Raw genomic sequence first — 25,532 nt, 5'->3', positions numbered from 1 at the left:
AGCAAAAGCAAGGAAGAAAACAAACTGGGAAGCCTGGGGGAGGCAACAAACCTCACCAGCTTCCCAGCTTTACCAGCAAACCACCTTGAATTCAGTTTGTCTGTCTGGGAAGTAGGAGAAGAAAGAGATAGGTTCCTGTCTTCCCTGGTGGCTCAGTTGGTAAAGAATAGGCCTGCAATGCAGGAGACCCAGGTTCGATCCTTGGGTTGGGAAGATTCCTGGAGAAGGAAATGGCAATCCACTCCAGTATTCCTGCCTGGAAAATCCCATGGACAGAGGAGCCTGGTGGACTACAATCCATGGGGTTGCAAGAGTCAGACACGACTGAGCAACTAAACCATCTGTCCTAGGGAAGGTCACAGGTCCCAGTCATGGGTAGAGAAGGGATGCGGGAGAAGTGGACAGGCTGCGTGTGCTGCCTGCTGTCCAGTCACCTCCCGGACTCTGCTGCAATGGAGAGGAAGGAAGGAGGGAAAGGAAGTCTTCATGAGCCCTGGGATGGAACTCAGAGGCCTTGGGTGGCCTTACTTTCCAGATTTCACAGGAACCTGGAATGACAGCATTATGCCAATGGATATCAGAGTACCCTGGGTGACAGGTGACACATAAACACTTAATGCTTTAGTGTTATCAGTTTATCAGTAGTTTCCCAAACCTGAAAAATGCTGTAAGTAAGTTGGAGGGACAGGATGGGGAGGCTAGGGAGTGTGACTCTGAGCAAGCCACTTCCCTTCCAGGGCTCCTAGTCTTCCCAGAATGAGAGATCTCTAGGGACCCCACTTCTCAGTCTGTTCTCTATCTATCACTGGGGATGTGAGAAGTAAGGCAGGGGTGCTGGCCTATCCCTGGTACTGTCTGAGTGTCAGGAAAAGGAGTAAAGCAGTGAGTATAACTTTTTTTTTTTAAGTGGGGGAAGTAAATGCAAAATAAATCACAAACCATTATGGGCCGGGGAGGTGGGGGGATGTCTTGCCATTGCGATTACATACAACCAACACTCTTGCAGTCTGGAAAGAACTTGGTTTTTTAGAGTTTTAGGTTAAATTAGCTCGTTAGTAGGACCGTAAGAATCTAGCTTTGTGGTTCCCAGATTTGCTAACAATCAAATCCGAAGTCTTTGACAATAAAATTCTACATCTATGATTCTATGACTTCGATTTCAAGAGTGTAAAATTCCAAGATTTTCTTCAGTGTCTGGTAGAAGGTTTGAGATTGGGCACAGGTGGTACCTCCTTGGGTGGGGGCCTTACATTCCCCCAAGAATAGAGAAGTCAGGGAAGATGCTACCAATGGGTTTTATTTCAGGGAGTTTGAGGGTCTTTCAGACCACGCTGGCCAAGAATGAGGGCTGCTGGAAGACTGTTAGAGCGCAGGATAGAGCGCTGAGCAGCCAGCTATAGACTGCGGCCCTGGCCTTATCTGTGCACTGGCCGCTATGCCTTCTGCTCTAGGCACGACTTCTCCCGCTGCGAGACCTGAAACCTACTCCAGTCAACCTAAGTAGAGGGGACCTTATTATAAGGATAGAGAGTGGCTCACGGGAATCCAATAACAGGCTCCTGGGTACTAGATCACCTAACAAAATAGAGGCAATTATCTTCTGTATCTCTTGGGGAGACGCCATGTTATTTTTCTGCATATTTGCACGATTTGGGCCTTGCATTGGCAGTTTCCCACCGGCCCCTCGCGTCTGCCCTCAGCCTCCCTTGCTCTCCTGGATCAGGCCCTTTTGCCTCCGTGGACACGTCCCACTGTCCTTGTGTTTCAAGGTCCCCATTCCAACTCCCGGAAGAGACTCGGATGGTCTCCGCTTACCCGCCAGCCTATGGCACAGAGAGCCGGTTTCCAGCGCCTGGACCAGGTCCAACCATCTCCGAGCGGTGGGGCGGGGCGGGGAGCCTCAGGGACCCTCAGAAGGAGAACGCGCGGCGGTCCCGCAGGGAGCTCGCTCTCTCGCCCCTCCGCTCCATGGTCTCAAAGAGCAGCCGCACCAGCGCCGGCCGTCCCTGGGCCACCAAGGCCCGGGCCAGCCCCAGCACCTCGTCCGTGTGCGCGCGCCACACGCGCTGCAGCTCCTGCCGCAGGCGCGCCGCCGGGTACTTGTCCTGGGCGCGCCGAAGCCACACGTCCACCTCACGGCCCACCTCGCGGTCGCTGAGCTGCGCCTGGCTCCACTGTGCCAGCAGCGCCTCGAGCAGGCAGCCGAAGCCGTCGGCGTGGCTGCAGCCTGCGTCGTCCAGCTCCACGGCGCGCTTGAAGCAAGCCGCCGCGTTGGCCTCCTCGCCCTTGATGCGCAGGCACTTGCCGCGCAGCAGCTGCAGCTCCGGCAGCGTGGCGCCCAGCTCCGATTCGCCGGCCTTGGCCAGGAAGACCAGCGCCTGGTTCAGCGCCGCCTCGTCCACTGCCAGCAGCTCTTGCACAGCGTCCACGCCCATGTAGTAGTAGACCTGGGGTGGGGTGGGGAGGGGGCGGCGTGAGCCTTCCTCCACTGCTCTCTAGGCTCTCTCGCTGCTCCCCCTTCATTCCATTCCCACAACTTGCTGTTTTAAAAATTCCATGCATTCATTCCCACCCTTCCCTCCTTCGACAGTTGTTCATCGCAAAGTTTGGTCTCCCTCTCCTGGAGAAGGAGACAGTGCCCTCTCTGATTCCAGCTCCAGCCCCACCAATCTTGGCCATATAACCTTGAGCGGGACCCTCTCAGGGCCGCAGTATTCTCTCACAAAAGATATTGTAACCTCTCGGGAATTATTCCCTGTGCACAAAAGGCACAGAAGGATACTAAATAATGGCCCACGCTTTCTGAGTGCTTAGAAAGAACTGGGCCCTGTTCTGAACACTGTTGGTGCATCACCACCTATAACCCTCCCTGTAGCTGTAGGAAGCAGGTACTGTTATCAGGCACAAGGATGCCCCCACATGCCTCCCTGTGTCCTCAGTGCCCAGGCCTGGCCTGACACTACAGAGGTAACAGTTTCTTTTCGTAAGCCATTGACTACCCAAGCCAAGAGGCTGCCTTACCTGGCCGATGTCCAGGTAAGTCTTGAGGCCTGGGCACACCTTGACCACTTCCTCGAGGTCGGCCTTGGCGCAGGCCAGGTGGTTCCTGTCCGGCATGCCCCCAAGCCCCAGCTTGCCCCGCTCCAGGTCGTGCAGGTAGGCTCTGATGTGGATCTGCCCACAGAGAGTCAGCTGAGGGAAAGTGCTCCAAGCCAGGACCCCTGCCTGCCTGTCATCAATAAAGCCGGTGTATTTTTCCTCAACAGCGACTCAAGGAGTTTCTGTGGTGCAGTTGAAAGCCCCTGAGACTGGAACTCAGAAGTGCTAGGTCCTGGTCCTGTGCCAGCTTGGACCAGCCTCTTTCTGGGCGTTAGTTCCCCTCTATGTGCAATGAAGGGAGTTGGATGAAGTAAGAGCCATTCATTCATTCTCTCACTCAGTCATTCAACAAGTATGTCCTGAGTGCCCACCATATGCCAGGCCCTGTGCTAGGTACTGGAGTGCAGTGGTGATAAGACAGATGAGGTCCCTGTCCTGGCAGAACTTAACATTCAGATAGGGATGATGATCATAAACAAGTAAACGGTACCACTTCAAGTGGTGACAAGTGCAATGAAAAAATAAACAGGTGATGGGATACAGCTGACTAGGCGAGGGAGTTATTTGAGACAGGATGGCAGCACCGATTTTGTGAGGGTTTGTGTAAGCAAGTAATGTGGGAAGAATGGCAGATGGCCCCAGCTTATAAGCATCAAATTACAAATGATTCTGGACCCTTGCTTTCATCACCACTTCCTCCCTTTCCCCCCACATCTGTTTGGAGCATTTAGAAAATCTAGAGGTTCAGGAGAGGTAGGGAAGACGTGGAGAAAGAGGAAGTAAGAAAAAGGGGTTGTTGTTATTGAAGGTATTAATGCTTTATAGCCATCAGTAGGCTCCGGTTCTAAGACAGCTTCATAAGGTGGGGGTGGGAAGCTTTGGCTTTGGAGCCAGTTGAACTTGGCTGAATTCCAGCCCTTCCTCCTCTTTATTTGCATGACCTCTGTGAGCCTCATTTTCCACATCCAAAAAATCAGTACACTAAGATCTTCCTTGGAGAGTTACCGTGACAATGGAGAGAACACCTTCTAGCCGGGACCTAGCACCTGGTAGGTGCTCAGTTCGTTCATTCATTCAACAGATCGTCAGGAGCCTGCTATGTGCCAGGTACTGTTCTAGGATATATAGCAGAGAGCAAAGTGACAAAATTCCCTGCCTTCGTGGAGCATGAGTTTTAGCTAGGGGGTGAGGGAGAGAAATAAACATGATAAATCAGCAAATAGTATGTTAGGGAGTGATAAATGCTAAGGAGAAAAAAATAAACCAACACAGGAGAACATAGTGTGTTGGTGAGAGGCTGACATTTTCAGAAAGATGGCTGCTAGCAGCTGCCTTTTCAAGCCCTCCATGAAGTGAGGAGGAAGCCAACTGGACATCTGGGAGAAGAGCCTTATAGGCAGAGAGCCTAACTAGTAACTGCTGGCAAAATGGTTTTGTCGTCAGGACCAAGACCCAGGAAGCAGATTCGCCCTCATGCCCCATGAAAGGTAATAGAGAAGGCTGTTTAGTCTGGAGCAAAGTAAAGTCAGAGGTCCAGGTCTCTGCGCCCAAGCAGGTCGTTCTGTGGGGACTCCTGAGGGCAGATCTGGGACCAGTTTGGGGAATCCAGAGGCAGGCAGCTCTTGGTTAAATTAGTAATCTGCGGAGCTGAATGACCATAGTGGACTGCCTTACGAGACAGTGAGCCAGTTAAAAATATACCTAATAATAGTAATCAACCACTTATGAACTCTTACTATGTGCTCAGTACTGAGTTTTACACACAGAATCTAATTTAAGCCTCATAACAACTCTGTGAGGCAGGTACAATTACCTTCAGCCTGTTTATAGATGAAGAAAGTGGGGCTCGGAATTTAGGCAAGAGCTTAAGTGATGATTTGAACCAAGTGGGATTTGAACCAAGGCTAGCTGTGTTGAGGGCCAGAGCTCTGCTTTACAACATTAGATTTCCTCCAGAATACCCTCTGCCTTCTATAAGCACCTCCCATACTCCTGGCACCTGCTTTAGATGTTACCTCACTTGGTCTTCTGACAACCTGTTAACATAGATGTTATGATCCGTATCTTACAGATTTGGGAATGGAGGTTTGGAGGAGTAAGTGGCTCTTTTGTCCCAGGTCCCACAGCAATAAATGGAGAGGCCAGAATTCCACCCAGGTCAGTCTGACTGCCTGAGATGCTGATCAGAGAGGGGGCTGGCAGGTAGCTGGCCAGGTCATTGTAGAAGGGATGAGGAGTGAGTGGGAAGCTCCTTTATTCTCTCACTCGATAATCTTAGAGAACACGAACTGTGTGTGAGCCTTGATGACACCTAAGCTCCCATCTACCATGAAGGCTCCCTGACCTCTGGGCTTTGGCCACAGGGTCTTGACCCTTGTTCTCTGATTCTCAATGGCAGGATGAGGCAGAGCTGCAGGCTGACTCACCTTGGCCCTTGTGCAGTATGCCTGCCAGTTGAGTTCTGGATCTCGTAGGATGTCCAGGGCCATGTTGCAGGTGCCAATGGCCATATCCTGCTTTCCGAGGAAGTGGAAGATTTTGGCTAGGCGATTAAGGATGGGAAGTTGGTCCTTGGCAATCTCGATGGCCTGGGTAAGGGACAAGGGTAAGAGCAAACCATCTGTCTGGCTGTTTGCTAGAATTGGAATGTCATCTCTCAGTAGGGCCATATCACCTCAAAATTTTCATCCCCCATATCCACCTTCCAGCTCTAAGTTCAATCATATCATGGAGCCCAACACTTTGGGGTACAACTCATTGACACTCAGTTCCCAAGAGCCTAATTCACTGCCATGCTCTCTGCCATTTTCATGGACATGTCCAGTGAATCCCTCCAGACCCCAGGTCAACCCCTCTTGCTCAGACATATCAATGTGTGCTCCCTCATTTTTCCAGGACAGGTGGGAAGAGGGGCCAGAATCAGCCTCTACCTCCCCCAAACTCACACACTGTTTCTACCCGGGCCCCAGCACTCGCCCCACTCCCAGTACAGTTACTGACAGCTCCTGCCTTGTGTTTGTTGCTGCCCCTGAGACAGTGAACTCCTGCAGGGCAGGGGCCCTGTCTCTCTACTTTTGTGCTTGGCACAGAGTAGGTTCCCAAGGAGGGGCAGAAGCAGTGTGTTAAATCAGACACAACTCTTGGAGCACATGTGAACTAGAGTTTATGCTCCACTCTGTTCTGAGATCTCTCACCAAGAAACTGCTCATCACCCACCAACACTAGTGACCAGCCAACACTAGTGACCTGCCCCAGGGCATCATGCTGACTGTACAGGGGGATAAGAATCACTGGGTAACTGTCCTCCAGGAAAATCTTAAAAAACTGAACTCAGTGTGAAAACTGCCACTGAAACAAGGTATCAAGAATAAGGCTTGAGCAACACTTTAAATTTTACAGTAGACAGTTTCATCCACTACCTTCTTTGAGTCTCTCAATATCCTAGAAGGTGGACAGATCACATAAGCAACATATAAGGAGGTTCAGGGATGGAAGTGACTTGTTTTAGGGTCACAGGGCCTGTGAGCAGAGCTGGCATCCACACCGTGCCAAGCTCATTTTCTTTCCACCGTGCCATGGGGCTGCAAAGGGGAAAAGCCTGAGGTTTCAGTTCAGTTCAGTCGCTCAGTTGTATCTGACTCTTTGCAACCCCATGAAATGCAGCACGCCAGGCTTCCCTGTCCATCACTAACTGCCAGAGCTTGCTCAAACTCATGTCCATCAAGTCGGTGATGCCATCCAACCATCTCATTCTCTGTTGTCCCCTTCTCCTCCTGCCTTCAATCTTTCCCAGCATCAGGGTCTTTTCCAATGAGTCAGTTCTTTGCATCAGGAGGCCAAAGCATTGGAAAATTGCAACTAGCTTAGAAGACAGGCCTGGAAAATGGGGTAGGCCAGACCAGGCATTGGGAGGGTCTGACTCACTTTGCTTTTGTTTGGGATGGAGAGAAAGGTCTGGAATAAGGGCACTTCCTGAGTAGAGTGTGGAGGTGGGGAGAAACCTGGAGAAGCAGTGGGTTCCAGGGAGAGGAGGCTGGGGTGTCAGGCTTTGTCCAGGTTTGGAGGGTGAGTGTAACCAGGGGCACATACCTTGCCAAAGCAGTCCAGGGGGTCAGTTCCTGAAAACCCGCAGTCATGGACACCCATGGGTGTGGTGGAGAACGTGTCCTTTCTCTCCAGCAGCATCCCCAGGTAGCACCAGGCCAGAGCTGGGGGTCAGGGGGAGAGGTGTCTCAGGGGGTAGCGGGTGGGGAAGAGGAGGGGAGCTGCGAGGAAGCAGGGGCCAGCACCACCCAGGGGTCAGCCCTGGGAGGACAAGGTGGGGGGCAGGGGCAGAAATCACTGCGGGCCACCCGGGGAGAAAGAGAAACAAAGGAGGGCAGAGGGGACTTGCGAGTGAAGGGAGGAAGGATTTCCGTGCTAGTTCTGTGTTTTCTACGTCCCTTAGGGGCCCTCACAGAGGGTGCCTTCTGCTCTCTGACCCCAGCTCTGTAGCTCTGGTCCCTGAGTGACAGTGACCCCACCCGTCTCCAGAAGGGCTTTAATTCCCCCACCACAAAACGGGGATAAGAGGCTGAAATGGGGAGAGCTCTGTCTCTCACTCTGGGCTGCAGACAGGCCTGGACACGTGCCCTTGGAGTGATGTGCAGGCACACGTTTGCTGGGTGACTGGTGTGAGCTCCTTGAGGGGGACAGGGAGGGGAGGAGACAGGGTGAGGGAGAGAGAAACAGAACTGGAGGTGGGACAGTGACAAGACTGGCAGGGCTGGTGAAGGGTGCAGGGAGAGCCTAACCCCTTACCATTCCCCCCTGCCCGCCCCCACGAGCCCGACCTTGGGGGTGGGGGTCCGAGGACTTGAGGACTTGCTGCAGCAGGGCCAGCGTACGGTTGAAGGCTGGCAGCCTCTTCTGCTCCTTGCTGCCCAGCTCCAGGAATATGCCATCTAACCTGTGCCAGAGAAGGGTATGTGGCTGATCAGGACCCTCCCAGTGGTCCCCAGGTTGCCTCAAATCCTCTCCAGGCCAGTGGCAGGGAGGAGAACTTGGAGCACCCTTGCCATGGAGATGGGCTCAGCCATTTCACCCCTGGGTTCCAGGCCTCATCTCCCCCCCACCCCTGTCCCTCCCCACCATCCCATCCCCAACCCCAGCCTGACCTGATGAAGAGCGTTGCCATGGTGAAGTACCAGCCCCTTTTCTCCTCCATTGGGATCTAGGGAAGCAGAGAATGGCTTGTACTGCCTCTATTGAGGCACATTGTTCATAGAGTCCCATGCTTTCCCTGAACCCCAAGAAGCAGCAAGTACACTCTTGATCATAATCCTGCCTGGTTCTGCCACTGGCTGGCCGGGTGACCCTGGGCAAGTCACTACACTTCTCTGACCACAGAGGATTTGACAAGATGACCTGAGTGAATGCCCCAAGCAAGGGGTCCATCACAGAGCAGGGGCGGGATCCATTTCTTCCCCTCCCCTCCCCTGGGCTCCCGATCCCCCCACCACAAGGCCCACACTCCACTGGTCACTTTCTCTCTTCCCCGCCTTCTATCTGCATCTCCCCTTTGGCTCCACCTCTCGCCTTCCACCTTCCTGAGAAGCCCCTTTGGACAAGTGAGTGAGTTTAGCTGAAGCCCAGGGTCCCCCCCTAAACTTGTTTCCTATTGTTATTCTTGCCAACTTTGCTGTGCATTTAGACTGACTTGGGCACCAGATAAAATATTTATGCCGTTATTTATGGGAGTAGCTGCTCCTGCCTCTGGAAGGAATTTTAATGAAAACCAATAAAACCCCCAGTGCATATCAGCAGCTCTGCCTCAGGCTCCGGCCCCTCCCTCCACATTCATCTCTGGTGGTTGATTTCCAGGCTTCATTCTGCACTCACCACCCCCCACCCACCGTGGCCTTCTCAGCTTAGGGTCCCATTATGCCTCCACCCCCCACCCTCAGTAGTTAGAACAAAGTGTTCAGTCAAGCCAGCATTTCTGGCCATCTGTGGTGTGAGGCCCTGTGCTGGGTGCTTATGGACTGTGGCACTGAATGGGACCCGCACCCTGGATGGACTTACAACCTGCCTGGGAAGACAGACTTAGGCATAAATAATAGGGCTTGAAGGGGCACCTGCCATGTGCCAGGATCTGACACCCATCATCTTAATCTCACAACCTAAGAGGTAGGTGTCACTCCCATTTTACAGAGGCACAGATTGAGGTTCAGAGAGGTAGAATGACTCGCCCAAGGTCACACAGCATGCAAGTGTCAGAGCTGGGATTTGAACCCCATTTGTTAGTCTCCAAAGCCCTTGCTCCTTTCATCACACTGGCTTACCAATAGCTATAATATGAAGCAGAATTTGATCAAGACCAAGAGGTGGATGTAGACAAATGGAGCAGGAGGGTGAGGCCATTTCCACTCAGAAGATTCAGAAGGTCTCACAGAGGGCTGATGGTAAAGAATCTGCCTGCAGTGCAGGAGACACAGGTTCAACCCCTGGATTGGGAAGATCCCCTGGAGAAGGGAATGGCAATCCACTCTAGTGTTTGCCTGAAGAATTCCATGGACAGAGGAGCATGGTGGGCTATCATCCACGGAGTTGCAAAGAGTCAGACATGACTGAGTGGCTCACACACACACACTGGGTGGGCTGTGAGGTAGGTCTTAAATTGGAGTGGTATTTCAGAGGGTGGGGCGGGGCACAAGGGCATTCCAGATGGAGGCTCAGCCTGGACACGTGTGGGCAGTTGAGGAGCATGGAGCATGGTGAGATAGAATGGAGGTGTAGGGGGAGCTAATACTGACAAGTTGGGCTGTGGCTGTTCTGGGGCGGCCTGTTCAGAGAAAGAGAGGAAGGGGGACCTGTGAGTCGATCCCAGTGAGTGGTGTGACTGCCCATAGGAGAGAAGTGTGAGCCCAGGCCTAAGCCAGGTCTGGTGGGAAAGCCAGACCAAGACACAATGAGCAGAAGGAATACCAGGGGCTGTGGGAGGAGGTTTCCTACATGATTCAAGGGGACCCCCAAGGCTTCCAGAGGAGGGCGTGCTGGAGCAGGGTTCTCAGGGACAAGTAGGAACCACCAAGGTGGATACAGTGAGAGAGGACATCAGATGGAGGGCATCAGAGATGAGTGAGCCGGTGTGTCAGGGGCTGTATGCAGCCTGGGGTGACCAGCACCCCAGTTATAAGGGGCAAAGGGAGGAGCCAGCAGGGGCACATCAGGAGGGGCCCCTGAATGCCAGGCTCAGAACCTGGAAGTCATCTGCAAGGCAATGGGGAGCCATAGCAAGGGTTTGAGCTGGGGAGTGCCAGGATCCCGTGTGTTTTTATGTCCACATCACCTTGGAAAGTTACCCTGTTAACTTAGGTGGGAATATGTATATGGGGGCTTTGGCTGGGAACAGGGCTGTCTGGAAGGGAGCTGGCAGGTCTAAGGATTAAGGGGCATCTATGAGAGCACAGTGGAGGACACTGACCAAAGCAAAGAGCTGGGATGGGCTGCCGGATAACCTTACCTGCTGTACCTCTGCAGGACCTGGGACATGGGAAGGGACTCAGGTTCACAGGCCCAGCTGGCCAAGGACCTTGCCACAAGGCCAGCACCTGTCCACATGAAGGACCAAAGCACGTGTGCTTCAGGCTCCCTGGCTGCCTGTGGGTATGATCCCATGACCTCTGGTTTCATGCCCACTTTGAGGTTGGCCAGGCTGAGTCATGGTGGGGAGGCACAGAACCTGCTCCCCTTTTCAGGCCCCTGACAAGGAAACATGACCAGAGAGACAGTAGTTGTACTGGACAAGGAGAGGGCTGCAGTGCCCTGAGTGGAGGCTCGGTGGCTAACAGGCCTGGCCACAAGAGAAGGGTGGCCCTGGGTGGATGTGTTACTCCTTAGAGGCTATATCCTTATCTGCAAAAGGGCATTGTGAGGCAGTGCCCAGCCTTCCACAAACATCCATAAATATCTGCCCCCTTTCTCCTGGTTTGGGCTAGAGACGTGTAGGGTTAGGAGTGTCTGGGAGGCTGCTTTACACTATTTCAGTTCTAGATGGGGTGTCGAGGTCTCAGGCTCTGGCATCGAGAGCCAACCTGCCTTACCCCACTCTCTAACAGCACCCCCCACCACTGTGCTCCTAGGGCCTCGGATGCCCCGTAGGGTCCACAGGTCCCCAAGGTTGAAGAGCAATGTGCTATTCTCAGGCTCTCCCTGGGGCATAGCCACCCTCTTGTTTGGTATTCAAGATGCAAGAAATTAAGTTATGTGTCCAAATCACACAGTTAGTGTATGACAGAGTTGGGACATAAACTCATGCCTTCATAGTGCTAGCCCCAACCCTTGTCAACAGCACTCGGTTATTTTGATCAATCCCGTTATTATATCCCTGAGAACACTGAGACCACAAAGGTGAAGCAGCTTGCTCAGTGTGACACACTGGTTACTATCAAGACTTGAAACCCTGTGGTTTCACCACTATTCTGATAGTCTTTTAAGTTAAACCTGGTAATTGTTTGCACTAAGTGAGCAATACTACCATCTAGTGGCAGAGTGCTTGAATTGCCGGGGCAACTCCAGAATGTTAACTCGCTTCCCTTCTACTTGAAGACTAGAACTGTGATTTTCAGAGAAGTAGCTAGATGAGTGACATCTCTATGACAAATTCCAAATGGAGTCCCTCCTCAGATTCCACTCAAGGTACCATTTGCAGGAGGGCTTATAGGGTTGCAAATTAGAAGTGGAGTTAATGGTATAAACAGACCTGGCTTGAGGCCTCCCTGTGCTTGGGTTCCAAACCTCCATTCCTGGTAGAGAGAGAGAGACCATTCACTCTGCTGTGCAATTCTGGTCCTAAAATGAGCTGTCTCTTTAAAAATCCTTCTGGTTGTAACTGAAGCAGCAGCTGAAGCTGTTACCAGGGGCAACCTGGCAAGCCATGGTGCGTTAAATTAAATTAAACAGGCCTCTGACTGCCCCCTCCCCTCCTGGAGAAGGGGGGTGGTGTTCCTCCGCTCTCCTGGAGAATGAAGTTGCTGTGAAACCTCTGACCGCTGCAAGGAATTCACTTCCAGAGCTGATGGCTCCCAGAGGCAGTATATTTGGAGGCAGCCTGGGAGGGGGCTGGCAGGACCTCTGCCAAGAGAAGAATGTTGACTGAGGGCCGCCCCGGGTGAGCTGGGGTGGGACGCTCCACCCTTTCTGTTGTTCATCCTCATTGGGACCCCATGAACTGGGGGCTCCAGGGCCTACAAGGGGGCGCTGGCCGGTGGAAGAGTCCGCCCAGGCTTCAAGCTGGAGGGGCTCAAGTTCAGTGGCTGCTCTGTGGCAGACCTGTGGGAGGGGATGAAGCAGGGCCCAGGCTCCAGCGCTGCCCTTCAGTAGCTGGGTAGATCCTAGTACTAACTGAGGGTGAGAGTGAGGCACAGGCAAGGGTTCTCAGGACATGTCCCAGCTCCTCTGAGGCCCTCACCGGTATTTCCCTCATTTTAGAGATGGGGAGGCCAAGGCTCACAGAGGTAGAGTTGTGCCTACTTCTTTTGATATTTCACGCTGGGTATCCCTCTTCAAGGTCATGTTGTTACCCCAATACCTCGCTGCAACTCTTGTATGGTGCTTACCATTTACAAAGTACACTCATTGCAGATGCCATGTGATCCTCAGAAAGCCCTGTGTGGAATGTAAAGTGGGTCATCATCACCCTGTTAGTACAGATGGGAACATTGAGGTGAGATGATGTCCTTAAAGACACACGACAAGTGTGACAGCCTGGACTGAAACCTGGAAATGCTGGGGGTTTTGCTAAATGAATAAAAGTGCATTTTATTGAGCACTTACTATAAACGAGGCACATAATTTACATGGGTTACCAAGAAGCTAAGGACTACAATTATCCTGATTTTACAGAAAAGGCACCTGTGGCCCTAAGTGGCCCTGCTAGACGGTAGCACAGCTGGGAACCCAGCAGCTTAGCCCCAGAGTCCCTGCACCTAACTACCCCAGATGAGTGGTTCTCAAAGTGGGGTCTCGTGACAGCAGCATCAGCATCACCTGGGAACCTGATAGAAACACTACACTAGACTCTCGCACCGTGGAGAGCCAAGTGAAAATGGCAGGCCAGTGTATCTCTTTTTAACAGAGCAAAAGGATCAGCGGTTGTGATCCGCAGGGAAGCCTGAAGATCCATGCGGCCACAGCTGAGTGGGTAATTGACAAAGGTGGGTGATCTGGCAGAACCTATAGTGAATATCAGGGTTAGGATGAGACCCTACAGAGCAGGTGTGGGCTAACTTGGCAGATATAAGGATGGGTCTCAGATGGCTAGTCCATTTACTTCAAAAGGTGACCCCCAAAGAAGGAAATGTTGGGCTCAGCTGGTAAAGAATCCGTCTGCAATGCGGGAGACATGGGTTCAATCCCTGGGTTGGGAAAATCCCCTGGAGAAGGGAAAGGCTATCCACTTCAGTATTCTGGCCTGGAGAATTCCATGGACTGTATAGTCCATGGGGTTGCAAAGAGTCGGACATACTGAGCGACTTTCACTTTAGCTATTTTAGGGGATTTCAGTAGAAGCTCTCTACCAACGGCTTATTAATCTATGTGTGTTTGCATAGGCTCTATGTGTGTGTGTGTGTGTATGTGTGTGTGTTTGCATAGGTGCTGTGTGTGTGTACATATCTTCAGTTGTGTTCAGTTTTTCTGAAGGAAAATGTCTGCCTTGCGGTTCAAACTTTGCCCCTGAGGACTTTGTAATCTGTGTTTCAGAGTCAGTTCCTGAGAGCTGACTAATTCTCTTTCAGGGGAGGGGCAATGAGAAGGAGGAAAGAGAATGAACATTTCTCGACCGCCGACTGTCCACTGGGCACTCCCGTGCACTGTGGCCCTGAACCGGCACAGCAGACTGAGAAGGTGGAACACGTCCTCCTCCTTTTACTGGTGAGGAGACAGAGACTAAGAAGAGCCACCCAGCCAGCCCCACAGGTCAGGGGGAAAGTGCCAGGATTCAAGTTCAGATCTGCCCCCCTCCAGTGCCCCTGTTCTTTCCACCTCATCACACCGACCCTGTGGAGGCTGATGCTGCAGAAATCAAAGTCACCAGGTGGCAGGCCTCAGAAATAAGCTTTTCCTGCTCAACTAGAATGTCCTCGGTGATGACACAGAGCAGCCTCTGGGCTCTGCACGCGGAGCCCCGCCCCACCCCACCTGGCTCCCATGGGGGCCTGCCCCAGAAAGGTAGGGCAGGCGAGGTTCTCCTCACCCAGCTCCTGCCTCAGTGGGGGTAAACAGAGGGCTGGGATTGGAGTCACCCCCCACTGCCTCTACCTCCCCCAGGGTTCCTGGAAAGCCCACTGGCCCAGCCTGGGCCTCAGGTTCCACATCTATAAGCGGGCATGACCCACTGGTCTTGCGTCTCACAGGTGTGTAGGTGAGAGTGGTCCGGCGTGACTGGGCAGAGGGCGTTGGGGGGATAGGTGCTGAGCCATGGAGGTGTTACCTGTTCAGCCCTGACTGGGTTCCCTGCATGGTCTTCATGGATTTTAAGATCATCACCCCCTTTCTGGTCCTAGATCCAGAGCCATTTCTCTAGTCCATGGTCCCTAGAGAAAAGGGGCTCTGTCTAATCCCGGGTCCAAACCCAACTCCGGCACTGGGTGGATCTGACGAAGTCTCCTGCCCTCTGTGGTAATAACAGTGATGCCTGCCTTTTCTCAACTCCTCCCGTGGGTCTGGGCTGTGTGCGCCCTTAACACACTGTTTTTCTTCCTGTAAAGAAGGCAGTGGGATCAGATGATGCTAAAGGGAGCTTTGGCTCTGGGGTCTTGTATCAAAGAGGAGGGGAGAACCAGTTCTCCAGATTGCCAGAAACAGAGGGAATAAAGCCAGCAGCAAACTCAGAAAGTGCTGTTATGGCACCAAGGCCATCAAAGGCTGGGGGCAGAGCCTCAGGAAAGCTGTCCCTCAGCCAGGGCTTTATGTTGGAGAGACCTGAGTCCATTTCCAGCCAGCCACTCATGACTGTGTGCCCTTGAGCAAGTCACTACACATCTTGGAGCCTCAGTTTGCTCATCTGTAGAATGGGGTTAATAACAGTTCTGATTCCCCAGCATTTCTAGGAGGTTCAGGTGAGATAATCTGTGAAAAGCACATGAGTGCACAGTCTCTAGCTCACTGTCTAGTGTCAGTCATCCAGCTCCTTTTCTAGCGGAACCAAATGAAATCACTCAGATTTGTGGAGCCATGAATGTAAGTATACGTGTGTGTGTGTGTGTGTGTGTGTGTGTATGTGTGTGTGCATGTGCCTGTGCATGTGTGTTTGCAAACCCTGTCCATGATCTCAAAAGTTGGAAATCAAGTCTAACGTCCTCAAAAGACCATTCCTGACATTCTCCAGCTGTGGTTTCCTTCCTCCCTCTGTGTGTTTATGTGTTTTATTCTGCCAGGAGGTTTGTTTCTCCCCCCACCTCTTGCTCTCAAAGCCGTTCCTGTCCCTGAAATCAGCCCAGCCACCACTTCAGTGCAGTGATGGAGGAGGACTTTCCCACCTCGCACAGCCAGTCAGGCAGGGCTGAGCCAGGAACCCAAATCCTGACCCCTGGCTCCAAGTGGGGTCTTCTCCCAATTTCATTGTTCTTTTCCCAAAGCTGGCTCTGGGCAGAGCTGAGGGCGAGCTCAGGAAGAGGCAGGAGGAAGCCTGAGAAGGCAGAGAGGAGGGTGCACGCTCACTTAGAAGGAGTCTTGGCTGCCCCATCAGGGGTTGAGGATGAGCAGGTTGCATCCATCCAGGCTTCCCTCTGTGACCCCGTTGCCTCCTCCCGCACCCCCATCAGGCTGGTACCACTGTCCCCGTTTCACAGAGGGAGACAGGGACACTCAGAGAGGTTGCGCAGCCAGCCCAGGTCACTCAGGGTGTCCTGCAGCTTGCAGACTCCCACACCAACGCTCTGACTGCGGGGTTCCAGCAGTGCCTGTGTATGCACAGTGGGCCCAGTCGTCAGGGTCTTGGGCAGCTGCATTGCTGGCGGGGGGGCAGTGACTGGGAGAATGAGAAGGGAGGCTGAGGGAGAGCAGAAACCCATTGAGAGGGCTGCTCCTTGAGGAGTTCCCTGGTCCTGGGCCTGGCCTCCCTGATGGTGGCAGAGGGGTGTGTGTGTGTGTGTGTGTGTCCTTGATGGTGGAACAGGGGTGTGTGCGTGTGTGTGTGTGCCTCCCTGATGGTGGCAGAGGGGTGTGTGTGTGTGTGTCCCTGATGGTGGCAGAGGGATGTGTGTGTGTGTGTGTGTGTGCACGCCTCCCTGATGGTGGAAGAGGGGTATGTATGTGTGTGTGTGTATGTGCCTCCCTGATGGTGGCAGAGGGGTGTGTGTGTGTGTGTATGTGCCTCCCTGCTGGTGGCAGAGGTGTGGGTGTGTGTATATGTGTCTTGCTCCCTGCTGGTGGCAGAGGTGTGGGTGTGTGTATGGGCATGTGGGTGTGTGCATGCCAGGGACCCTGGATCCTGACCAGCAGTGACCTCTCGGCCCTTCCCGCTAGGTCCCAACCGGCTGGGTGCGGTGACAGTGTGGAATGCCCACACCTTTGTTTGTGAGGCTGGCTGTTGGGCCTCCCAGCACTGGCTCCGTCCTGTCCGCCCCAGCTGGCCAGGTGAAATCTGGATGGCCTGTGGGTCACCTTGAGCCTGTTCTGTCCTCTGTGCGACAGAGAATCACAGCACCCAACGGCAGTGTGTCTGTGAGGTTTGATGTGCTAAAATGAAATGTGCTAATGAATGTAAAACTCAGCTCCGTGCCTGGTGCACCGGCTGGGTCGACGGCACCCACTGCCGTGCTGGTTTCTATTACCACCCAGGGCCAGCCCCGGTCCAGAAGCAGGGGGAAGAGATCTGCATGACTGTGTGTGTGTGCACGTGGGTGAGTGTGCGAAGCCACCAATATTCTAGGAAAAGGGGGAGGAACTCACATAACTGAGTCAGCTTGGGACAGAGATTTTGTTTTCAGAGAAAAATAAGTTTGTTACCTTATTTTAGAAAAATAATAGGAATTTTAAGACTAAAAACCCAAATTAAATTTAGCAACAGTCACAAATTCCTCTTAGGTCCAACCCTGTGCCAGATGCTGGGAGGCAGATAGAGACAGAGGGCTCACCCTTTTGGGGGCAAGAGAGAAACTGCTTGTTGACGAGTCAGAGGCTGAGAACAGCTCTCCTGTGCAGCAAAGCCCGGGCCGTGGGGGCCCGGGGCAGGGGGTGCAGGCGAAGGGCTGGGCCCCACCATGATCTGCACTCTGCCTGGAGCCCTGCGTAGTCTCTCTCTTACTCCTCGCAGCAACCCTATGAGATGATGTTAGAATTCCAGCTTGCGGATAAGGAAACTGAGGCTCAGAGAAGTGAAGTGACTTGCCCATAGCCACCCGGCGAAGGAGGTGGAATTTAAACCATGTCTAACTCCAAAGGGTTTGCTCTTAATATCCTTCAGCCACAAGACTCCACCAAGAATCCATCTAGGAGTGTGTGTGGAGGGCTGATGGGGGAGGAATGATGGATAAAACAATCTGCCTCATTATGTTTTTGTAACTTGAGGATGAGGAAAGAAAGGGAACGAAGGGCTGAGAGGGAAGTCACAGACACCCACTCGCACACAGATACACTGCTTGTTTTCGGATTGTGGGCTGAATTACTAACTTTTATAACGTTTTGTAATAACGTTGTAATTTTAGTTAGCAGATGAGCAGCTGTCATTGGTTCTTTGGCTGATCTTTAATCTTTGAGGTCCGGGGGGCTCCTCCCTGCCTGGGATAGTCCCGGCCCCCTCAGGATGAGAAATCTCTTAGAGTCGCTGTACCTGGAAGGTTGGACCCCCAGTCACGGCTCCTATGGGTGGCAACGCTCTCAATGATGGGTTCCTCAGCTGCTGCTCCACTGTTCCCACTTCTTCGCCAGCCCAGCGCTGACGTCACCTCTGCCCTCATCCTTCCTATCCCCCACCTGCATACGTGGCAACCCTCTCTCCAGTTCTCCACATTTCCACCCTAGATTTCCAGGAGGCAGCTCTTGGGGGGGCTCCCCTCCCCATCCCACTGGCCATCTGCTCTATGCTTATTGCACCCCACTTCTCCGACCTCTTCAGAAAGAGCAAAGGCTTTGGAATCAGACAGAGTGGCGTGAACCCAACTGCCACTTACTAGCTCTGTAGTCTTGGGCAGGTTACTGAGCTTTGCTATGCCTCAGTTCCCACACCTGTACAATGGGGTCAGAAGGATCTTGTGAGGACTAAGATAAAATCTGCAAGGCACCCGGAGAAGAATGTTCATGAATATTAATTACTGTGTGAAAGTGTGCATTGTACGAAGGAAGGCTTCAATATGGAGGTGAAATTTGAGCTGGGTTTTGATGAATGGAGCTTGCTTTCTAGGCAAAGGGAACAGTTCCTGCATTGGGCGATATGAAATAGCACAGCATGTTTGGAGAAATATGAGTAGTTTAGAGTCCCTGGGAAGTAAGAGTAGGGATTCCCTGGCAGTCCAGTGGTTAGGACTTCGTGCTTTTTCTTGAACCAGGGGCTCTGGGTTCAATCTCTGGTCTGGGAACTAACCTCCCACAAGCACGGCAGCCAAGGGGAGGTGGGAGGTAAAGAGGAAATGCAGCTAAGGAGGGCAGGGATCAGAGTCCACATCAGCAGGGCCACCGTGTGCTCCCCCTGGGAAGCTTCCGGCCACCCTCTTTCCAGGCCTCACCCCCTGCTCCAGTTCAGCTGTCACCAAAAGACCTTTGCACATACCACGCCCCTGCCAGGAGTGCCCTCGCCCCATTCCTGCTAGGACACTCCTGCTTCTTCCAGAAGCATCCCCCAGTCACTTGTACTGAAAGGAAGTACACTCTCTCTGAAGTTCAGTTATTGTCAGTCTATGCTCAGGACCTCAACTTGCCAGGTCCTGGTTGATTCCAACACAGGTCTTGATGTCCCCAAAGTGTACTTCCCTTGTCAGCCTCTGGGGCGGGGGGGGGGGGGGTGTCCTGTTTTTGGTCCAGAAACTATGGTCACTGGTGTAGAGATGGGAATACTGGATCACCTGACCTGCCTCTTGAGAAATCTGTATGACTGGTTCCAAATAGGGAAAGGAGCACATCAAGGCTGTATATTGTCACCCTGCTTATTTAACTTATATGCAGAGTACATCATGAGAAACTCTGGGCTGAAGGAAGCACAAGCTGGAATCAAGATTGCCAGGAGAAATATCAATAACTTTAAATATGCAGATGACACCACCCTTACGGCAGAAAGTGAAGAAGAACTAAAGAGCCTCTTGATGAAAGTGAAAGAGGAGAGTGAAAAAGTTGGCTTAAAACTCAACATTCAGAAAACTAAGATCATGGCATCTGATCCCATCACTTCATGGCAAATAGATGGGGAAACAATGGAAACAGTGAGAGACTTTATTTTTTTAGGCTCCAAAATCACTGTAGATGGTGATTGCAGCCATGAAATTAAAAGATGCTTGCTCCTGGGAAGAAAAGTTATGACCAACCTAGACAGCATATTAAAAAGCAGAGACATTACTTTGCCAACAAAGGTCCATCTAGTCAAAGCTATGGTTTTTCCAGTAGTCATGTATGGATATGAGAGTTGGACTATAAAGAAAGCTGAGTGCCAAAGAATTGATGCTTTTGAACTGTGGTGCTGGAGAAGACTCTTGAGAGTGCCTTGGGCTGCAAGGAGATCCAACAAGTCCATCCTAAAGGAAATCAGTCCTGAATATTCACTGGAAGGACTGATGCTGAAGCTGAAACTCCAATACTTTGGCCACCTGATGTGAAGTACTGACTCATTTGAAAAGACCCTGATGCTGGGAAAGATTGAAGGCAGGAAGAGAAGGGGACAACAGAGGATGAGATAGTTGGATGGTATCACTGACTCAATGGACATGAGTTTGAATAAACTCCGGGAGTTGGTGATGGACAGGAAGGCCTGGAGTGCTGCAGTTCATGGGGTCGCAAAGAGCTGGACATGACTGAGCAAGTGAACTGAACTGGTGTACAGAGCTGAGAGACGATTGTCACCTGGCACAGGCTATGCAATAAATGCCTGTGACCTCAGCCAGTCATAGGCACATCTGACTCATCCCTTTGCACCACTCCCCCAGAGACGGGGCTCCAAGAGGGCTAGTTAATGAACGAACAAATGTTTGCTCCTCCCTTTGTCCATGAGCTTCTGAAAGGCTGCTGCTGCTAAGTCACTTCAGTCACGTCCGACTCTGTGTGACCCCATGGACGGCAGCTGACCAGGCTCCCCTGTCCCTGGGATTCTCCAGGCAAGAATACTGGAGTGGGTTGCCATTTCCTTCTCCAATGCATGAAAGTAAAAAGTGAAAGTGAAGTTGCTCAGTCGTGTCCGACTCTGAGCGACCCCATGGACTGCAGCCTACCAGGCTCCTCCGTCCACGGGATTTTCCGGGCAAGAGTACTGGAGTGGGGTGCCATTGCCTTCTCCGTCTGAAAGGCAGGAGTTCTTAAAGATAGGGCCTGGCACACAGTAGGTGCTCAATAAATGTTAAGAGGCTGAGCATGTGCCTCTCAGACTTGCCCATAATTTAACAGTTTATTGGCACTTTTACCACAAGATTTGATTGGATAATCACAGTAAACTATTGTTATTGTTTATAAAGCAGACATGAGGCCAGAGGTGAAAAGTGACTTGTCCAAAGTCGCACAGCAAAATAATAAGAGCTGGGTGCTTGAACTCAAGCCTTCTGCTCTAACTATACGAAATCATCATTGTCTTCCTGATTGTGACTATTTCTTGAGCATCTGCTCTGTGTAGGTAGTTTATAAGCATGTGCATGTGTGCCTGCTAAGTCACTTCAGTTGTGTCTGACTCTTTACGACCCTTTGGACTGTAGCCCACCAGACTCCTCTGTCCATGGGATTCTCCAGGCAAGAATATTGGAGTGGGTTACCATGCCCTCCTCCAGGGGATCTTCCTGACCCAGGGATGGAACCGGTGTCTCTTATGTCTCCTGCATTGGAAGGTGGGTTCTTTACCACTAGCGTCACCTGGAAAGCTGATTTATAATTATGATCTCTCCTAATCCTCAGATGATGAAATGGAGGGAGGGCTCCAAATCCCCAACTGTCTCCTGGGATTGATGGGGGCTGACCACAGCCACTCTGTGCAGACCTGGGGAGCTGCCACTGGGCCAGGCCCAAGGATATGGCACAGGGCCTGGCGGCCACCTCCCACCCGAAGACATTAGTTCCCTCCCTGAAGCATTGGGCAGGGCCCTGATTGCCACTCTCTCTGGCGGTCCCTAAAGAGGAGGGTGCGACCGCCACCATGGTGGGGCAGACCAGCAGCAGGGAGGGAGGAGTCAGCCTCTATTCCATTCCTATGCCCAAAACCTCCGCCTCCCTCCCCACCTCCTCCAGGAAGCCTTCCAGTGAGCCCCCTCCTGAGAGCAGGAAGCAACCTTGGAAACCATCCAGTGCCCCATTCCCACTCCCCTTTCACAGTGGGGAAACTGCAGCCCAGACGGGAGACGGCCCCAAGGTGGGTGGCTGCGGCTGAGATGGCAACCCAGGCCTCCTGGCCCCCAGTCCAGGGCTCTTCAGGCCCCTCTCTGAGACTATGACCACAGTCAACATACCAAGCTGGCCAAGTCTTCCCTGGAGAGCAGCTGGCATTCAGGGCCTCAGACTCAGGCTTTAAAACGGGAGATCTGGGGTTATCTGTGATCCTGCTGTCCCTGTGCAAGCTCTATTCTAGGCGCTTTCCAAACATCAGCTCTTAGTTATGGCATCTACCAAATGATGATGTCCCCATTTTACAGATGAGGAATCCTAGGATACAAGTACCATTATTATCCTCACTTCTTAGAATGGGAAGCTCAGTGATGCTAAGGACCAATTAGAGGTGAGAGCATGGAGGACTGGGATTGGGACCTGGACTGTCTGACTCAGCATCTACTGTCTTAACCTCCACCCTGAGCTACTCCCCTTAAGTCAAGCCCGTGCCTCCCACACAGCAGTCCCTGAGGTCTTGACTCCACATTTCCTCTTAAGCTTTGGTGGCAAAGGTTTCAAGGGGGTGTGCAGAGGCTTTGTGAATGCAGCCATCCTACTCATGTGTGAAAGCTTGTTGTCATTTAACTATCCCAAACCTAAACCATGATTTAAAAAAGTCATCATTACCAGCTCAATGCTGCCTGTGCTCTGCCTTCAAGGAAAAGTCACGGTACCTCTCTGAACTGTTGTTTCCTCTTCTGTAACAGAAGGATAAGGCCCTCTCCATCACTGTCGGCCATCTAATGCAAGCAGCCTTTGGGATGGCCCCCAGTGATCCTCACCAATTCATGTCCCTGTGTAGCCCCCTCTCTTTGCATGGGGGCTGGACCTAATGACTTGCTTCTAATGAAGAGAAAAGTAATGGGATATCCATGAGGCAAGGACCCGTGGAAGGTCTCTGACCAACAGCCAGTGAGGAATTGAATTCTGCCAACAGCCAAGTGTGTGAACATGGAAGGAGATTCCCTCAGTTCCCCAGGCTGAGCGAGCCTTCAGATGAGACTGCAGCCTAGAGGCACCTAGCTGAACCATGCCTAGGTTCTTAAGCACATACACTCTGAGACCGTCAGTGCTTATTGTTTCAAGCTGCTAAATTTCAGAGGGTATTTGTTATACAACAATGGGTAACTCATATACCCAGTATTTGTCTGTTTAGTGCCAGGCCTACACCACACAGACATTCACTCAAGAGAGTCCCGCTGTGTCCAGGTACCATGCCAGGTATTAAGTTTACACATAGACGTCCCTACTCTTAAAACCTCAAGGTTGAGATGGGGAGACAGACTTGTAAATGGACAGTGTGAACAGCAATGTAGGAGCCCCAAGGAGTTCCTAACCCAGCCTGGTGAAGTCAGTGGAGGGGATATCTGAGAGCAAGGAGAACCTTCCAGGCAAGGGTGGAGCAAAGGGCACTTCAGAAAGAGGCTGAAGACGTGCCAAGGTGGGCTGTGAGGAGACCTGACCCACAGGAAGCAAGGGCAAAAGCTTGGCTGTAAGGGGGAACATGGAAGAGGGAAGGCAGAGAGCAAGATCACAGAGGGTCTCCAGTGCCCACCAGAGAGCCTGGAACTTATCTGCTAGGCAGTGGGGAGTCACTGGGGGTTGTAAGCAGCTGAGGGATGTGACCAGAAAGACTGAGCAACATGAACACTTGGCAGCAGGGTGGAGGCAGAAGGTTCAAGTCAGAGGGCAGAAACCCAGGCAGGATGGTGGCGACCACACTGGTACAGGCAGGGAATGATGGAGGCTGGGCTGGTGGAGGCAGGCATTAGAGGAGTGGATAGGCCACGGAGATATGAGGAGGTGGGATGGACGGAATCTGGGGTCTGAGTGGATGGGGATGGTGGGTGAGGAGGAGAAAGGAGTCAAGAATGCTTCCAGTTTCTGGCAGGATGCAGAGCTGTGCCTTATAGTGAGGTGGGTGCACACAGGTTTAGGGATAGGTACTTGGAGGAACAAGATGAGAGGGGTAAGTTGGCTTGCTGAGTTTGCGGTACTGCCAGCAAAGAAACCTAGGCAGGCTAACCGGCTGGGGTGTGGGTCCACTCCCTAGTCCAGCAGAGAAAAGCTACAAGCCCAGTCTGGGACTCAAGCGGGGAGAGGCACACTGGAATCGTATTCCGGAAGCCAAACGGCAGGGACCAGGGGAGAATGTGGGGGCCATGGGCGACCCTGTGGACGTTAGGGGCCGCGACCCCAGCCCTCCCAACCTGGAGACGTCACCCACCTGCTGCGCGTAGCCCAGCGCCTTGTCGTAGAGCGCGATGCCAGCCTCCAGCACGCGCGCTCGCTCCTCCGGGCTGGCGCAGCCCACGTCGAAGCCATGCGCGTAGCCCTGCTCCGCCAGGCAGCGCGCGGCGCGGAGCTGGGGGTCCTCGGCTGCCCCGCGGCCTCCCGCCAGGCCCATGAGGCTGGCCAGCTGCCCGGCGCACGCCTCCTCCTCTTCCTCCTGCCCCAGCCGCCCATACACGTGCGCCAGATTGGCCCAGGCGTTGAGGTTACCCGGATCCTCGCGGGCCACCTCGAGGAAGCGCTCGCGGGCCTCGTCCAGTTCCTCCAGGTAGAAGGCGAAGGCTCCCAGGAGGTGGCGCACGGCGGGGCGCTGCGGAGCGGCTGCCAGCTCCAGCTCCTGCCACAGTCCCTCCCGCTGCAGCTTCAGGTCCCGGGCGCGGAGCGAGGCCGGCGAGCGCGGCTCGAAGTTCAGCTGCATCTCCAGATGGAAGTGGCCCGGGAGGTAGTCCAGGTCGTCGATAAGGGCGTCCAGGTCCTCGGCCGCGGCATCGGGCTCCGCCATGGCTGCCCGGCGGCTCCCCGGGCCTGGCCCCCAAGGCTGCAGTGGATGGGGGCGCCCCTCCAGCGAGCCTGGCGCGGGAGGATAGGGTCAGCGCGCAGAAGCCTGGGGCGCAGCCACCTCCCATCCCCGGCGCCGCCCGCCGGTGGGTGGGTCAGAGCGACTCAGGAGCGCCCTGTGGGTGTTTCCGCTTTCGCTGCTCAGCGGCTTTTAGACGCCTGCATTGCACAACCAGGTGTGCCTGATACACAGGTGGAGTGCCAAATGCGGGGTGTGTAACGCCCAGTACCTGGCAAAACGTGTGCTTTTACTCTCTCTGCTCAGCAGATGAGAAAAAGTGAAGCTCAGACGAGAAAAGTACTTGCCCAGGTCACAGAATTGGGTGTGCCCAAGCAGGCCTGGAACCCAGTCTGCTGAACCCCAAGCCAGGCCCTTCCTCCGTGAGCACTCCTCCACCCTGCGTGAGCTCACCGAGTCGGGCCTGGCCCTTCCAGACGGCACCGAAGCTGCCCTCACTCCTGCTGCTGTCCCAGCTCCTCCACAGCTCCTCAGTGTTTGCCTTGCCTGTCCCCTTCTGCAGATCTTCCTTAGCCGTTATTCATCAGGCCTCCCCACTTGGGATTTCTCTGCCTCCTCTCTGCCCTGCAGTGGGGCCCCAGTGGAAAGACAGGGTTTCCTGTGCTGCTTTTAATCCCTGATACTGTGTGAATGGGGCTTCTCTGGTGGCTCAGGGGTAAAGAATTCGCCTGCAATACAGGAGTTGGAGGAGATACAGGTTCGATCCCTGGGTTGGGAAGATCCCCTGGAGGAGGGCATGGCAACTCACTCCAAAATTCTTGTTTGGAGAATTCCATGGACAGAGGAGCCTGGTGGGCTACAGTCCATAGGGATCCAAAGAGTTGGACACAACTGAAGCAACTTAGCACAGTGTGTGAATGAGTGATGCACCCAATGTGTGAATGAGTCTCTAGATTACTTCACACTTTATTCTTCCCTCATCTGTGACATGAGGGTGATACTCCCTCCCCCAGGACCAGGGTAGATGTCTGGGTAAACTTGATAAATGTCACTCTGGATAGCTAGCTACCAGCTCCCACTCATTCTGCACTCT

The 25,532-nt window shown here is 53.0% G+C and overlaps 1 protein-coding gene across 2 annotated transcripts; it reads right to left on the bottom strand.

Moving 5' to 3' along the window:
* Window positions 1-1,279: 1,279 nt before the first annotated feature.
* TTC22 (tetratricopeptide repeat domain 22) lies at window positions 1,280-25,378 on the bottom strand. Of its 2 annotated transcripts, none has more exons than XM_081489127.1 (7): window positions 23,858-25,378; window positions 8,256-8,311; window positions 7,932-8,047; window positions 7,189-7,307; window positions 5,526-5,687; window positions 3,022-3,174; window positions 1,280-2,447 (listed from the first exon to the last, which is right to left on the bottom strand). In XM_081489127.1, exons 1-7 carry the CDS (start codon window positions 24,422-24,424, stop codon window positions 1,911-1,913), a joined length of 1,710 nt encoding a protein of 569 aa, XP_081345253.1. In that variant the 5' UTR covers window positions 24,425-25,378; the 3' UTR covers window positions 1,280-1,910. The 2 variants fall into 2 exon arrangements, with proteins under 2 accessions (XP_081345253.1, XP_081345252.1); XM_081489126.1 differs by having other exon boundaries at window positions 3,022-3,225; window positions 23,858-24,551.
* Window positions 25,379-25,532: the final 154 nt, after the last annotated feature.

The sequence above is a fragment of the Giraffa tippelskirchi genome, chromosome 5 (genome assembly GCF_054371585.1).
Source record: "Giraffa tippelskirchi isolate mGirTip1 chromosome 5, T2T-mGirTip1v1.2.pri, whole genome shotgun sequence".
Classification (NCBI taxonomy): Eukaryota; Metazoa; Chordata; class Mammalia; order Artiodactyla; family Giraffidae; genus Giraffa; species Giraffa tippelskirchi.
Note: the sequence above shows the minus strand (reverse complement) of the source record. Positions and strands in the feature narration are given on the sequence as shown.

Excerpts from the sequence above, each read along its gene's own strand:
- TTC22 (XM_081489126.1), bottom strand. The coding sequence starts at position 24,424 with ATGGCGGAGCCCGATGCCGCGGCCGAGGACCTGGACGCCCTTATCGAC. Across the intron at positions 8,312-23,857 it reads CGCTGGGCTACGCGCAGCAG|ATCCCAATGGAGGAGAAAAG; the intron begins GTGGGTGACGTC and ends CTGCTTCCCTAG. Across the intron at positions 2,448-3,021 it reads CTTACCTGGACATCGGCCAG|GTCTACTACTACATGGGCGT; the intron begins GTAAGGCAGCCT and ends ACCCCACCCCAG.